The sequence below is a fragment of the Vidua macroura genome, chromosome 4 (genome assembly GCF_024509145.1).
Source record: "Vidua macroura isolate BioBank_ID:100142 chromosome 4, ASM2450914v1, whole genome shotgun sequence".
In the NCBI taxonomy this organism is placed as follows: Eukaryota; Metazoa; Chordata; class Aves; order Passeriformes; family Viduidae; genus Vidua; species Vidua macroura.
The window spans coordinates 15777446-15794582 of record NC_071574.1 but is presented as its reverse complement, the minus strand read 5'-3'; the positions used below and the strand labels follow the sequence as shown (position 1 = coordinate 15794582).

The window sequence follows — 17137 nt, the reverse complement described above, 5'->3', positions numbered from 1 at the left end:
ATGATTGGAAGCAAAACCAATGTCAAGGAGTAGCTTTTGGTTACATTAAGAGAGACTCTCTGCCAGAAACAGATTATGCAAAATGGTGGCACGAAACTCACAAAAAACAATGCATCTGAAGGGATTATAGACAGCCTATCTTAAGTGGATTACCATCAGCATTACTGAAAATGGATGGAAAGTATTAAGATGGGTATGACTTAGACTGTTGGCCCAAATTAGTCATTCAACTCAACTAGAACTTCAATGCAATTAGTCGTTCGTAAATTCATCTTCATCTTTGACAGAGATGCTGAGAATTCCCCACACAGCTCAGCTCACCTTCCGTTTCCTACACATCTTACCTTAGGATTGGCTGAATAGGTTTATGGGAAGGTTTATTTCTCTCACACCTAAGTAAGAAGGACATTACCCCTCTTAGAGCAAAAGCTCAGTGTTCCTAAGCTTGTGTTTCAGGTGAAACAAACTGTCTTTAGTTCAAAAATTAATGGTTACTACTTAAGAAATTCAGGCTCACTCATTCACTCAGTAATTCAAAAGACTTGCTGCTCCTTATAAAGAAAAGAAGCTCAACTAACACCCAAAAAAAGAGATAAAAATAATGCAAGAACTCAGATTCAACCCCCAGAACCTTCCAGTTCCCCAGTCCTACACTGTCAGTGTTTTTTTCCTTCATCACCACTTTTGAAGCTCTCAAGTTACCCTGTATTTTACATATTGCTCACCTGCAATTTTTTCACCAGCTGTCTGCACTTCTTTACTGCTGCCACTGTCTTCATCTTCCTGGATAACAGTTACTTCTTCCTCCTCCTCCTCCTCCTCTTCTTCCATGTCACTGTCCAAGTACCCAATCAGAAGTTCTGTGTCTGTTTCAATATCTTCCACCGCCAGATAGAAAATATTTTCCCCCTCCTGTCACAAACAGGAAGTAGAAGCAACAAATAATTACGTCAGAAAAACAAATATCTAGACAAGTATGAGACCCTAAACTAATATTATCCCTCATCCATGGAAGGGTTGGCTCCATTCCTCAGGAAGCACAATGCTACAACAGCCTTGCTAAATACTTCTTTTCCAGTGTGGCTGCATGGATAGGGTGCATTTGTATTCTGCTGTTTTGGGAATATTCCCCTGCCTCACCTGTGAGGCTTTTCCACTATGCCCTGTAGCTTAGACCAAGGTGGAGATGGCATTGAAGTCCTCTCCTGCCACACTCTACTTGACAAGAACTTCAGGGTTTGAAAAGGAAGTATTTGAAGATTAGAAAACCAGCAAAATTTAGATAACCAACACAGCTTTATCTCTCTCTCCAGCTGACTGCAGGAATTCTAACACAACTTTCAGCAGAATGTTTACATAGTGTTATTTTCTCTCTCTCTCTCCTTAAGATTCCCAGCCTTCTCCAACAGGCTTTCACCCCTGGTCAGTTATCTTCACTATCAAATTAGACGCACATCTGGAAAATGCACTTTAAACCCTGTGCTAGTTTAAATCAGTGTAGATCCACAAAAGGCCAAAGGATCCAGCCCCCATTCTGCACGACAGCACAAACTGCATCACTATTAGTTCCAAAAGTTTCTTGATAATGCCTAGACAAGCTTCCAAATAGCTACATCAGCTAAAAACTTCGGGCCTTGACAATACTGAATAAACTTACCAAGGCTAGCACTATGGGGTGTGGAGAGCAATCTGTACATCTGTCCCCTAAACTGATATTCTGTAAGACAGAGATACCTTTTTTCTTTCTAGATGTGAGCCAACTGCTTTAGGTACTGCCCAAAGCACTGAAGAAGTCTCATTTCTATGCAATGAAGACTCCCAGTTCTATCATAAATCTTAAAGTTTATCTGATTAACACCCAGAAAAGTTAACTGAAGCTTCTTTGCCCTGCATCTAGCCACACATTTTGTAACATGCTTCCTTGAGCAAGGACAAGATAATGATTTTTAATTTTTGTAATACACTAAGATTAAACTGTCAACAGGGATGTAGCATTCCCTGAGCTGCAGAAGGTCTGTTATATTTTACACAAGATACTGTCACACAGGAGTGAAACCTACTTAATTCAGCAGACTTGATAGAGTTGCTACTTTCAAGGATGCGCCACTTTTCTGTCCTTATCTCAACAACAGCATTGGAAAACAAAAAATTATGTTTTCTTTTTCTCAAGATCTATTCTGCAGTCCAGATATCTATCAGCACAACAACCTAACCTCTGTACACAACTACAATTTGCTAGGTTTCATATGTCTCTGTCAAGTTGCACAAACCTTTAATTTAGTACAGTCTGAAGTCAAAACAAATCCTCTTGACATGAGGAAAAGTAGAAGGTCTTTCTACACTCAGTCTCCACATAGACAGGATAAAACCATTGGAGGAAATCTCTAATACATCACTGTTTAAGACAACCTTATTCAAAAAGCAAGACAACTTCATGAAGGGAAGCACATCTCTGTTACTGGATTACCAAAAATAATAATGGAAATACTTTAAAAATTAAAGATTTTGAAAATCTAGAAATAAAAAGAAAAGAATAAAAAGTCATGTATCTCAGGCAAAAATAAAGTCCCAAGTACTAGAAGCTTTCAATGTTTGAGTGCTCTGGGTTACATTTGCATTAGAAAGAAATTAGCTTTGGTGCCAGCCCAATGTAAACTCATTTCTCCTCCAAGGTTAATTTGTTTGGCTTTTCCATCCAAACAAATGCTAATAGCCAGGTATTCAGAGCACTAATTAATCAAGATATACCCACTAGCTGTAGTAGCTCCTCAAGGCAGCATTTTGAGTGAAAGCAATGGAAGCTCTCCAGAAACCACAAAACAATTTACATCTCTCCCCCCACCAGCAGCACCTGTATGAATCACATTAATCTACGTGCATGCAGACACAGTAAACAGTCTTTTAAATTATTTTACTAACCCCTCTGTTTCTAAGAACACATCTGCAGCCATTCCACCTGCCCATGTGCTTAGACCATGCTGGCTGTTTTCCTAACACTCATCTGCAGCAGACCACAACGGTCCTTGGGAGAAGATTCCAAGTGCTTGCTCATCATGGTGGCACTACAACCTCCCTTCATGTTATTCCTGGTTTATTATTCAATTATGTTTTTCTCACCTCTGCCTTCACTGTCACCCTTTACACTACAAGCCACACAGACCTGCTCAGCAAACACAGTTTTCCAGTTCCAACAGCCCTTGCTATCTCCTTTTTGGTCCACTACAGGTACCTCTTCCATGCAGATTCTTGGCTTTTCCATACTGTTGCACACCTTCATATCTGCTTTGTAAGAGGGAACACAGGACCACTGACAGCCCATCGAACTTTGATGCAAAAGCATAAAACACTAATGTCATCACTCTTGAAAGTTTAGAACACAGGAGGAGGAAGCAGCACAATCTTGTGTTATCTGAGGTAGTGTAGGGCTTTTCCACCGTTCAGAGCCTGAACAGCTGGCTCCAACCCAGCCTTCCAAATCCTTACCCACTTTGTGCCCACAGTGTTACCTGACTACCCTCTGTATCTGATTCCCTGGCAGAAAACCAGCTCTTCAGCCTACCGTTTCTGCCAGTTCTCCCTGTCTGCCTCTCTAAACAAGCACAATGCCTCTTCCAGTCTTTCCCTGCAGCTCCAGGATGTCAAGTTTGGCAGAGGTAAAACCAACACAGGCAATGTCTGAGGGCAGAAACTGCAATCCAGGAAATGCATGGAGATGATTTCACACACCCCCACACACAGCCCAGAATTCAGATTACACCACATCTAAAATACAGCACCTGAACCACACACACAAGATCCAGAAGCCTCAGCTCTCTCTCCTGATCTATTCCTATGGTGCTACATTGCATGGCAAGGCAGAAAACCTCTGAGACACAAATGTGAGACTAAACAGAACACAAGGCTAAAGTACTACAGCAATTCTGGCATTTCTCCATACTCCAGTTTTCAGTAATAGCTCCTTATGAAGGCTAGAATATTTTTCCATCTGAATACTGTGTGTTAGGATAGGCTTTAAGGTCCTAAAAAACCCTTTGAGATAATTTAGCAAATTTTTATTTGTTTCTATCATTTTCCTTATAAAGAAACCCACTGGTATGCACTGGATATTCCATTAAAACATCTATTCAGAAGTTCAGGTCATTTACTGGAAAGATAATGAACATTAATTGTTCCCACTGCTCTCTCTTGTAAGCTTTACTTTGCCTTTGCTAACAATGACTGTGCACTGATGAGGTGTGAATCGCACCTCCTGTATGAGAGCCGCTCACATCTGCTACCATAAGGAGGACAACAAATTTCATCAGAAACAAACCTTTGTTTTCCTGACACAGAAAACCCAATTTTTTTTTCTAGCCTCAAAATAAACTATAATTCTTTTGTCAGGGACACACAGACTAATCCTTGGGGAAGAAAGTCATGTCATGATGAAAAAGCAGAACAGTCATTTTAAGAAATGCTGATAAATAATTCTCCTTTTCCTGATTGTTTTCCAATGTTTTGGATTACATCAGCAAATACCTTAAGTTAGCCTGAAACAACATTTTGTAAATTATACATTTTGAGAAAAAAAAATCACAGAGTCATGTAATACTTTTGTATGTGGGAGTGGAAATTAATTTACTGTGAAACTGAGCTGTTTAAAAAAAAAGCAGAGAGCTAATTTCTTTAATAACCTCCAAAAGAGCAACAGCTGGAACAGCAAAAGTATCCCTGTCTCTGTTGTATCCTCTAAATTCACGGAACACTTCCAAAAATGAGCAATTAAACAGAATAAGACTCTTCAGCTTGAGAGAAGAGCTGTCAAATAAGAGTGAAAGGATATAACAGAATTCCATAAAATCAAAGATGGCATAGAAAAATAAAGTAACTATTCACTATTATACCAGAACTACGAAATCAAGTGAAATTAAGGAGTGTCTAGAAGAAAAACAGAAGCATATTTCAACATAATTAAAGCAGTGGAACTCATTACCGCATAGTGCTGCAGATGACAACTACAAAAATGAAAAAATAAGCTGGATAAATTCAGATCAACAGCAAAGGCAAGAAAATTATCTTTTTTATTAATTTATCCTCAGGCACTATATAATCATCCTATCAGATAATTTGATTGTTCAGTTTTCTGTTTTCTACTTAAATATATTCAGCACCATGCCTCTTTTCAAGCTTGTCACACTTTCATAATTAATTATATGTTATCTGTATTATATGATATTACTAATTTTATTGAACAATAATGTAAATGCATGCTTTACATTACAAGTAACCCCATACCCAAGTTTGGCATGAAACACACACAGGTCTCTAAATAATTAGTCCTTAAACCTTTCAAATAGCATCAGATTCCAAGGACTTTCCTAGTCTTTCATCCTACCGCTCTTATTATTTGTGGTATTACCTTAAGCAGAAGAATTCTCTTCTAAAAAGAAAGGCAGAAAAATAAAAACAGTTCACTTCTTTCCTCAGATCTTGCAATTTTATTACAAGACAGGAAGGCCAAAGAGGCAATCAAATTAGTAAATCAGTAACAGGAAGCAAATGGTAGGAATCCACCAAATCTACCTGGATGGCTGCCAGGTTCTTCTGTTCCTGGGATGGAGCTTCATGGACAAAGCGCAGCCAGTTCGAATGGCGTGGGTTGCTGGCATCCAGGATATAAAGGACCTCACCCTTGCTCCCACGAACCTGAAACATTCAAAAATTCCCCAAGCAAAATTTAAATTAAAAAACCAAGTATGTCCAGGTTTTGTCCACTCAGTGAAAAAAACACCTTAAAAAAAAGCATTGTGCACACAAGATACATCCATCTCCATATCTAGACCTTTTGGCTACCATTACCGGTCCATATAATTAGTATGATTTCTACAGTTTTGACAGAATTCCAGCTCACATTGGAAAAAAGAAGATAATAGAAATAAAAACTTAATATTAGCTAAGTCACTCTTCCCTCTCAAAACACAAAGACATACTGGTGTAAAAATACATCTGTCATTGCCAAAAAAAACCTGTTTGTTTCATTTTAAATAATAGATCACTTGAATCTCCACTGATCCAGACAACAAAGCCATGCAAAAAGGTCATACAGCCGCACTATTATTCCATGTGATTTATTTATATAATGAATGGATTTTATTTTCCATCTGTCAACAAGAAGTATCCAGGGCAGGTTGCTCACATTCTTGCTATAAATTGCTCACATTCTTGATATATTTGTTTCTAATAGAATGCAATATCATATTTCTTCAGGATGACTGCTTCAATTACCTAAACATTTATGGTATCATTAAAAAGACAAAAACTGTATTCCATTATAATAATAGCTGGTGACAGCACGTCATTCTCAGATTAAGCAAAAAAAGAATTACTGCAGTTCTGCAAACAAATAAGGATCTTCAAAACTCATTACTGCTCTTCTGAAGGAAAAAGAACACATCATGAAAAGGTGCCAACATTCAAATTTTAAAAGCTCTTACTTTCCAACACATGGATTAACCACAGTGAAAAGTGTCAAACCTACACATTGAAATGCATCTGGAAACAATATTATCTGACACTAAGCACTAATGGTTTCCCAGAGAGGCCCTGGATGTCCCAGCCCTGAGAGTGTTCAAGGCCAGATGGGATGGGGCCCTGAGCAACCTGATCTAATGAGTGGCATCCCTGTCCCTGGCAGGGGGGCTGGAACTGGACGGTCTTTAAGGTCTTTAAGGACGGTCAAACTATTCTGTGATACTGTAATAATCACCGAGTTCTACAGAGGCTTTGTGCTTTAGCTACCAAACCACAAGTTATAGGAGCCCACCATGTAGATCCTATAAAGGCTTCCATCAGATCTTGAGTTAGAATGAGAAGCAATCCAGGTACTATTATAAAAACTATACATTACACTATCTAAACTTTCATTGATTTTTCTCTATTTGCTTGATCCTTAAATTCTATAATTTATATTTGCTTCAGTGATACACAGTCATCTCAGTTATGCTTTCAGAGTCTCTGCCAATCCACAGAGAGATACCAAACACGAAGCAGAGCTTTAACACATAAGGAAACTATCGATAAAGGAATATGATAAATCCCTTCAAAACATTCTGTATTTTCCACTGCTTTTTTCACCTCATAAAGAAATAATGCTGCATTGAATATACAGATGTGAGCATGAAAAGTCAAGAAAAAGTGGAAAAACACCACACTGCGCATAGACTAGACTGGTGACATGAACCAGTCCTTCCCTGGTTGCATGAATAGGAAGGTTCCTAAATGAACTGATGGTAGTGGATCCCAAACCTAGCACTTAAAACCAACATGTAAAATGCATACACATATCCACATTATGTACCTCAAACTGTGGAACTATCTTCCTGAGAATCAACACAACAGGTGTCACTGAACAAATTCAGTCAAGTGCCTTCAATGTAAGATGAAACACGTGACATTCACTGTCACACAGGGTGAGGTTCCACCTCAAAGCAAATCAGGACAATTTGACACCATTAACAAGCACCAGAAGAATTCAGGAACAGAAGAGTTCAGGAAAAGAGGTGTCCCTTGTCAACATATAAGCTCCCCATATGAAACCCTACACAGGCCCAACACCTAAGCTGCTTTCTGGAAACAATTTCCTAAACATTTCTAAATCAAAAAACCTACGTTCATCAAACAATCATGTAGAGAAAAGTACTGGTTTCTGCATTGCTTCTTTTTTGATTAGCTGAAAATATGATCTTTATTGCTGTAGCATAAAACAGCTAGATGCAGTACTTCTGCATCCTGAGTTCAGACCATCACAGAGCTCATTGCAGAGTAGAAACTCACATTTTAACATTGTTGGAGATATTTTAAATAACTCCAGCAAAAGAAACCTAAGGCAGCAACTGTTGATTTGCTTGCTCAGTAAGAAGTCTGGGACAGAGACAGCATGTGACATTTTCCTTCAGCCAAAACACACAGCAAGTTTTCCATGGTAATGAAGCTCCTTCTCATGCATGACATTACCTGACCCTGCCAGGGACAGAAGGGTATTCCTAGACTCCTGCAAACATTCTGTGGAGCTTTCAGGAGTAGGGCTGCACTTCCCTTTCTCTGGAATGATACCCAAATCTCCCTAAGCAAACTGTGTGTCATCTTCTACAGTAAGTTCAGACTGGAATTCAAACACCTCAGCCTAGCAGCACGTGCTTTCCAGCATCTTAAATATATCCCATAACTGAAGATGGGAAGTTAACACTCTTAGCTACTTTCAGGAGTAGATCCTCCTCATCACCAAAACCAAAAGATCATTAATGGGCCTGGTCCAAAAGTCACTAAAATTAATACAAAGTCATACATTTAACATGGAAAAAAGATGACTAAAACAAGTTTTAACAGAGTTGATTATAACAATATTAATAACTACTCCAGACAACTATCTATCCCATTTGAGAATAATTTACTAAAATTGAAATTCTGGGACATAGACTTGCAGCTGAGATAGTGCACCGATTTCTGACTACTGTAAAAGCCCAGATCATTTAAGAAATGAAAAAAACAAAAGCATTTCTGAAAATTAAACAAAGATTCACCCAAAAACATTTAAAAGCAAACAGTTTTCAATGTAAACAGTATTTAAGGAACAATGACGGGGATGGTAGTCTTCATACCAAGACTATATTGTTCATTAAAAAATAAAGCCTATATTTTCAGAATTAGATTTATAGTATTACATTCACCTTGACAGCAAACATAGAATTAATCTAATTAAGATTTATTTTATCATGAATCTGTGGACATTATTTGACTTAATGTCTTGTGTGTAAGAGCCTTCCTATGCCAGAAGCACATTTTATAGGCAAAATATCAAAGAAAGAAGGAAAAAGAAATGCCACCAAAACACAGCAAGCTTAATATGCTTGACTTCTTATATGTCAATCCTAAACACCACAGCTCCGATCTGAAGCTGGCTGCAGCCAATAGCAGATTTTCTGTTGCCTTCACTAGTTTTCAGGCAGGCTTATTTAACTGAAAACAACTGTCACAGCAAAAGTGATGCTAGTTAAGCAGTAGAAATGTAAGTTCATTTCATTTTCTTATATAAATAAGCACAAACATTGGCTTCCATTAAAAGACTATTTTCTGATCTCTTTGGTTTTAATGTAACAATGAAGAAAACATGATCCTGGCAGATAGACAGAAACCCAACCTGAAATATGTTACATTCAGCATTACAGGTCATATTATGTTCCATCCAACCCTGACCAACATTTCTGCGTGGTATGTCAGAGTATTTGAAGGACGAAATCTTTCCAGCCCTCCCTGTTTCAACATTTGCCAAAGTCATCATCAGAAGTATATGCCTGCCACAATCCAATAGGAGTGAACTCCCCCTTCTTGGTTAAGGATAATGAAGAAAAGGAACTGAACATACATAAACGAATTTATATCTTCTCTTCACAAAGGCCTATCTGAGCCTCCAGAGCAAAAATGTCTGTGAACTTTTAATACCTGAAGATTATTTTCTGCTTGCCTTTAAGAACTTGCTTCTCCAGCAAATACACACAGTTCAAAGCTGCTGTGCCAAGTTTACTAACACACAAAGAAGTATTTAATCAAGGTGTAAGAACAAAACTCTCAATTCATCACCAGCAACAAGCCGTGTCCTTCACCAGCACAATATCTAGAGAGCTGGGGGATAACACAGAGGTGTTTTCTTAACAGAAAGAAAGAGAAAGCACAGAGCCATTTGGACATTTTCTTGGTTTTTTATCATCACTCTTAACTAAATGGTTACCAGAGGTTTGTTTGAGGGTTTTTTTTCCTTTCACACCACTCATAAGTAAAACATTTCAGCCTGTAGCTCTTTACAAAGATAACAGCAAGATCAAGGATGCTTCCCACCTGCTGGAATCTTCCACTTCCCAGGAATCTGTTGAATGAGCAAGTATAAACCTTTGATTTCTTCACAACTATGCATGTTACAGACAGAGTAATGGCATTCTGCTATATTTAATTTAAATAGAAACTCTAATACCTTCAGAATTTTACTGAACAAAATCACTGGGCTCAATAAATGTTCTGGGTGCCACGTTCTCCCTGAGACCAAAAGAAAATATAATGCGTGCAATTCTGCCTCAACGTGATGCCTTAAAGATGCCACCCCACAATGCCGGTCTCGGAGAAAAAGGAATGGCGTGATCAACACAGACCACATCACAGAGCACTACTCTGCACAACTAGAAATGCATGTGGCAAACTTCCTCACAGAAAAATATTCCATAAAACTGAAGCCTGGATCCCAGGCATCACATGCCAAGGAAAGAAATGTTGCACTAATGCCCATTTTTTTCCTTGACTTACAAAAAGCCTCTACTGCTTAAGACTTCTTTCTGAAGGTGTTCTCTCTGAAAACTTTTTCTTTGACTGCCATCGGACTGTGAAGTCAAGCTTTAGTGTGCCTCCTGCCAGTAGCCTTCAAATTAATTATTTTTAATATCTTTGGTACAGCTGACTACACACAAACGTGGCCAGTTTCTGTGCATGCTTCCCACAGACTCTGGAATAACCATCTACTTGGGCTGTTCAAGTCTTACTTTCTGCATTCCTGGTCTCAATTTTCAACTTCAGACTACTCCCAGCATGACTTAAATTATATTATAAAGCTCACGTTCAGATCAACTTCAGTAAACATGAACAACTCGGGTTAAAACATTCAGGAAGTCATAAAATTTGGTATGCAGGAATCTTTTCAAGGCTCTCAAAACTAGGTTACAGTAAGATATTATGAAATGATTTTAAAACAGCTCATGAAAACCTCATTTTCTGATTTGCTGTCAACGGGGTCACATTAGTGTCACCAATAAATAAATGTATTTGCCTTTTCTATCCTGTCGTGCAGAAACAGATAAATCTATTTAAGTATGAGAAATGAGAAATCTGGAAAATCATAAAACTTTCCAACAAACCTAAAGGCCTTCTCATTGCTGTCATCTACTCACTGTCTTTTCTGAAAACCTTGTTCTAGCACAAGCATTTTACTGATTTAAAACAACTTGCAGAAACATCAGGAAGAGCCAAGTATGCCAGGGCACATTAACTGTACTCAGCAAACATCTGTAATAAAAGCACAGTGTTTTGCTCTGGTTTCAGCTGGAAATAAAGAGGATGAAACTGAGTACATAACCCAAAAGGGAAAGGGAACAATAGTCCACACCTCTTCTCTGGGAAAGGGCATTTGGGGCACACCCCTAGATTAAAATAGACAAAAGAACGGGAAAGGGAGAAAACAGAACTTCACAGGCTGGAGTTAGCACTTACCTAGGAATATTTCACCACTCACAATATTTATACCGAGTTTGGGTAAAAAAAAGATGGGCTTTTAACATTCTCTCAGTCATCACTCTAGTGTATGGAATCTATCTGTAGCTCTACTAAGGCTGCATCAATACTCTGCTCTCTTCATAAGCTGCTCAGTGATGTTAATGCCAGAGATTTTTCAAATAAACATGTATTTTGTGGTAAATGCACTGATAGTGCTTTAAGCCAGATGTCAAACATAGGTTTTTTTTGTACCATGCAGTAACAGTTCTTCCACCTCTAACCACAGAAAGGTAAAAAAGTAAGAAATGAGTCCTCTCCTCAGTATAAAAGAGGATTAAATGTGCATTCAATAGAAACTGCTTGGCTGAGGGGGAAAAAAGAAGAAAAAAGAAATTCTGCTCAAAAAACTACAGCAGTAAATAAAGCTTACAAAGACAGAAAAGAAGGACCAGAAAGCAAGCATTTTTAACAATTTGGAAATATTGTTTCTGCCAGTATTTTTCAGTCAGTGTAATCTCCTCAACTGGTAAATTCAGATTTTACTTCAGGCACACACAGGTACAACAGGAACTAGGATAGGTTATGTACCTAACTACAAGAACTAGTGCATAAACTGCTGTTCCTGACTAATGCATATTGTCATGGTTTGACACTGGCGCAATGCCAGCGCCCCCATGAAAATACACCTTCCCAAATAAATGCTGTGAGATGTTATCAGGAACAGAGCAGAGCAGGCCCAAGCTTAATAACAAAGGAAAAAAAAAAAACTTTATTAAACTACTACTACACAAGAAACACAGACTAAATCCAGGATGAAGACCTTATAAAACAACCCCTCCTCCTCCCAAATTCCAAAACAACCACCATGAAGCATCACCCGGGATTCCTGATCAAATTGCCACCCTTCAGATAATCAATACTCAGTCTATCTAGGGAGAGAGAAGTCTCTCTTGCACCACAGACCCCCCAGGAAATACAGTTGCCACCTCCTGTGCTTCCATGTCACACATGGCAACTGCTCGGAAAAAATCTGCCAGTGTCACACTCTCCAGGTCACAGTGCTCTCACCACCATGCATGGACAGACTGCTCATAGGGCTCCTTTAAGGATGCTTTGCCATGGACCCAAAGATACAACAGTTGAGCTTCTCATCCTGGGACTACAGTCCCCCCCATTTTCCCCTGGGGCCAAGGGTCCAAGAACAGAGATCATCTTCTTCCCAAAGACAGAGGGCATCACCATTCCCTCCTCAGCTTTCCTCTGTTCTTGCCATTCCTTCACTGGTGGTTGCTGAAGCAGGTCTCCTTGGGTCACCACTGCATCCCCCTAAAATGCAGTCTCTGTTGCAGGAGAATTTGGTTCAGTCTATGGCTAACAAGAAAAGTCCAGCCAAAAACTACTCCATCATCTCCTCCCACCTAAATATTTCTTCTTCTAACATCTCAGGTCCCGGACTGTCTCTCTTCCACTACAAATCAAGGAGGAGTAATATTTTACAAAGCCCTCATTTCCCGGAAAGGGTTAAAAATTCAGACTCCCTGGACGGCTGAAATCTCTGTCCAGCATTCCTGTCTCCCATGCTGGGCATCATCCCCCCCCCCCGCTTTCTGCATCTCCTCTGCCAGCAAAATTTCCAGCTGCCGTCAGGCTTTCTGTTTCTTTCTCTCTGGGGGGGGGTGGGGAACAAAAGCATCTCCACTTCTCTCCACCCTTCCGTCCAGGATCTGGCTCAGTTCCAGACCTTCAGCCCTCGGCCTACGTGGACAAGGCCATGTGGCTTCCCCTCCCCCACCCAACCCACGGCTGGGCAGGGGAGAGTCTGCACTCTCTGAAGACCGGAACCAAAGAGACAGTTCCCCTGGGAGTTCTTGCTTTTAACCCCCTGTGTTCTCAGAGGCGTGTCCATACTTTCAGTGGTCACTCCAGGTGCCAATATCCAAACCTGACCACTGATTGGTTTGACCCAACTTCCTGGAAAAAAAATTCACTTCCATGTCAAACCACAACGCATATAGAAAATAAAAAGTTGCCCACAGCACCAGGCTTCTATTTTGCTGAAAACCTCACACCTACTCATTGCATTAAAATCTGCTAAAATTTTAAAACTTCACTTATATAGTTTGCCAAATCCCAACACAAGTGTCACACCAGGAAATGTTTCATATTACAGCAGAAGGAAGCCATAAGCTGGTACCTGTTGATGAGCATAAATCAGTATCTCTGTAACTTATAATCCGCTTCCTCAATTCAAATTATTTTAATTTTTCTAATTATTTTCACATGTTTTAATGATTTTTCACAGTGTTATTATATTTGTATTTGGCTTGACATGATGTTTTTTCACACTTCATTAATTAGAAACTATCACTTGTTTGTTCTTTAGTTTTAAAGAAGTCAGTCCTCTTCCACCCAGGCGTAATTTAGAAGTACTAAATCTCACTAGAGGATCTTTAAGCTATGAAACAAAACAGGAAGGATTTGTTACAGTAAAACTTAATTGTGAGAACACTTTGTGAGAGGTGCGATGACATCGCTTTACTCACTTCCCACATGAGCCTGCAGTCTGTGCTCTCATCCAGTTCCTGCGGCATTCGCTTCTCCCCTGCAAAGGGGCCAAACTTCTCACCCTAAGGAATAATTATGAAAGAAAAAGAATCAGTAGGGAGAAAAAAGAAAAAGGCAAGTCAATCACCAAACTCCAGCAGAGGAGTAATTTTTAGCCTCAAACAGGAAAGGAGAGTTTTCCTTTATTGCCCTACTACATGCCAAGAAGGTGCACATCCTTGACGGTTCAACTTGAAGCCCCTTCCCATTCTTCTCATACTTTGAAGAATCTCATACAACCATACCTTCCCTCTGCATGCTTATTTCTCCTTTGGGAAGCAGGACTTTTCTTTATCTTAAATAGGGCTGAAATTTACAAGTCAAATTTTTTACATTTCTTACAAAATTTTCAGGAAGCACCTTGCAACAGGTGTCCAACTAAAACAAAGAACTTGACATGCACCAAGTTTACATTAGATTTATTTGCAAGATTATTTGCAATGCTACTTTTTGAAGTGCCACAAATCAAAAGACTGAATAACTGAGGGCTTGATCATACAGAGAGATTTGTTTAAAAATGTAAGGGAATATGCACATGCTTATGAATTAATTTGAGCCTTCATAAACAAAATTAAAATGTTCTACCACCTGCTAGTCATAACACCCTCCGTGAAAGCATCCATTGATATGTTCTTCCAAAAGTATGTGGCGTCAGGGTTTTTTTCCTGCACAGACGTCACAGGAGCAGTGGGGCAAAGTAATTTAATAGGACTTTCTTCTTCCACAGGCCCAACTTGTCCCCATTTGCAAAGACAGGCCCTAACACCTGGAATGTAGGATGCTGTGTTCCTTCAGGCAGCATTCAGATCCAAAAGCACTTATACTTTCAAGCATTAGAGATTTTAAGTGTATATTGAAAAGCAACTTTGGTGTTTCTTTTAAAAACAACAGTATTTTGGTTAAAAAAAAAATTGATCTTGTCCACTTATCCCTTCCTCCAGGCACATTCCGTATTCCCAGCAATAGCCTGCTACGTGCTTTCCTTCTTAGTTTTTACAGATTGCCTACAGGTAGAGTAAAGAGAAAAAAGTGGAATGGAAAATCCAGGACTGCTGCTCTTAGAAACAGGAAATCAAAATTTTTCATAAAAACAAACAACTTGTATTTAAAATTAAACCTGAAGTGGTAATAAACAAAGGAAAAGGAAATTGACATTGCAGAATAAGGCAACAGAACTGAGGGACAAATTTTTAAATGTGCACAAAGAACATTTCACTACAAGGAACAGCAAAGCAGAAGGTAAAAACACAAAAGCAGAAGTCAGTAACTGGAGCCCAGAGCAGCAAAGGAGCCAGATAGGGGCAATGACAGTAAAAACTGGCACTCTGGGGCTTCCTATCCTTTCTTCTCATTGATTTCCACACCACCCTTCATCGTTTTGATGATCAATAATGTCAGAGCTTCTCCCCTGCCAGTTTTTCAAATCCTGGGACTGAGGCTGAAACTTCCTCCTTCTCTTACCTCATTGGCAAGAAAGGTGGAAATAGGTAAATACAGCTGTATGTGTACGGCACCTACAGTGTTCATTTCACCCATCGCTGAAGCACAGGAACATCTCAGAACAAGAAACACCACACACCATTCCCACCTCAGCACTCCAAACCAGGAAATCTCTACTGCAATATTCAAGTATTCAAGACCTTCTGGAAGCTCAGAACAACAGCAAAAGCAACATGTCCACCTCTGAACACAGAGTAAACATAACATAAGCTGCAAGTGATGCAGATTTCTAAGCACTTTTTATGGCTTCTCAAATTTGGGGGGGGGGGGGGGGGTAAGCAAAACCTGATGTCTTGGTCCATGGGGATAAGTGCAATTATTTGTTTAGCTTTTCATGTTTAGCCTTTCAGACCATTTTCTTCATATATATATATATATTATTTCTGGTTAATAAACGTGTTGTTATATGCCAGCAGACATTGATCAAAAACACACTCAAGACTTCAACTTTCCCTCTGCTCAATAAAAGCGAGGCATACAACACAGTCTGAAGGCAGAGAAATTATTCAGTATATAAAAGCACATTTTTCCAGCGCTGAAAAAGCTATTTTCAACAGTTGCTTTCAAAAAAGCAGCAGTGACTAATCTTCCAGTTGCAGCAAAACACTGAGAAATGCAATGCCTCTCTGACGATTACACCGAGAGCCTCAGGATGTGAGTGCTCTGCAGCCTGAGGCCAGCTCACGGAAAACAGAAGGGAATCACAGCTTTGTTAAGGCAACAAAACAGTAAGTTTGCACCTTTTATGGTTACAAACAAAATCTTGAAAGCCCCGGACGCCTGAAGGTGCACAAGCAGATGGCAGCCAGCAGCAGCTCAGAATGTATTATTACCAAAACTTTGCTAATAGCAGAATTTTCAGAGGCCTCCACAACACTTGGAGAGCTGGTACTGCAATTTCTGATTATAAGATCACCTAATTTTTTTTATTTTCAGTTCAGACAACTGCAATTGTGTGACAGCCACAGAGAGAAAACAGTGCAGTATTTCCTACTCAGAAACTTAGGCCTTACTTCACAACAAAGTGTCACATTCAACACCTCCTCCCAATCCCAAAACTCCATGGAAATTATTTAACAGCTATAAGCTACTCTTTATCACAGCCACAAAGTGTGGTACTTCTGCCTCATTACTAGACAGTGGAACAAGTTAAGAGCACTCCAGGTGTGAATTTTCTTTCCATGGAAAAGAGCAACATGGAGTCTGGCTGTGTCCAGTGTACCACCTGTGTTATTTACACATCCTTCTCCCAACAGAGAACACGGGACTTAGGTCTCCAACAAATTTCAGGAGAATGTTTTAATAAAAAACAGAGCAACTCAAGAGCTGGTTCCTCTGCCTGTTCTTCTGACCAGGGCTTTGCAGACCACAGCTGCCTGTGCTACCAGCACAGAGGACTCAGTGTCAAAGGACAGGTCTGTAACAAACACTGTCACCAGACACTCCTAATACAAACAGATCCTACTGCAGCTGCCTCTGCCTTTTGCAGTCCACATGAAGTACACAGTGTACTTCCAACACTTTTTCTAGGTGCTTGCACAGCTCTGACCTCACACACTTTGCCTGTATGAAGTTCCTAAGTAAGGTAGAATAATTCAGGCAGGAAAACGCTGTATTTGTCTCAGCATGCAGCTCTAATGGCTCAGTTGTCAACAGTGTAAAGGACGGAAGCTCAGACCCCCAGCTCTGAATTGGGGATGCTGATTCCCATGTGTTTCACTCTATTTCAGAGTCCAGAGATTAA

The 17137-nt window shown here is 39.6% G+C and overlaps 1 protein-coding gene across 3 annotated transcripts in view; it reads right to left on the bottom strand.

Annotated features, from left to right (window-relative positions):
* Window positions 1-17137, bottom strand: part of PRDM5 (PR/SET domain 5) — a 60055-nt gene that overhangs the window by 41796 nt on the left and 1122 nt on the right. For all 3 annotated transcript variants that reach the window (XR_008436908.1, XM_053976460.1, XM_053976461.1), the window contains exons 2-4: window positions 13833-13916; window positions 5563-5685; window positions 726-912 (exon numbers count right to left, since the gene is read on the bottom strand). Coding sequence is in view for 2 of the 3 variants with exons in the window: in XM_053976460.1 (XP_053832435.1) it covers window positions 726-912; window positions 5563-5685; window positions 13833-13916 (394 nt within the window). In the remaining variant the exon portion in view is untranslated. The remainder of the gene's footprint in view (window positions 1-725; window positions 913-5562; window positions 5686-13832; window positions 13917-17137) is intronic.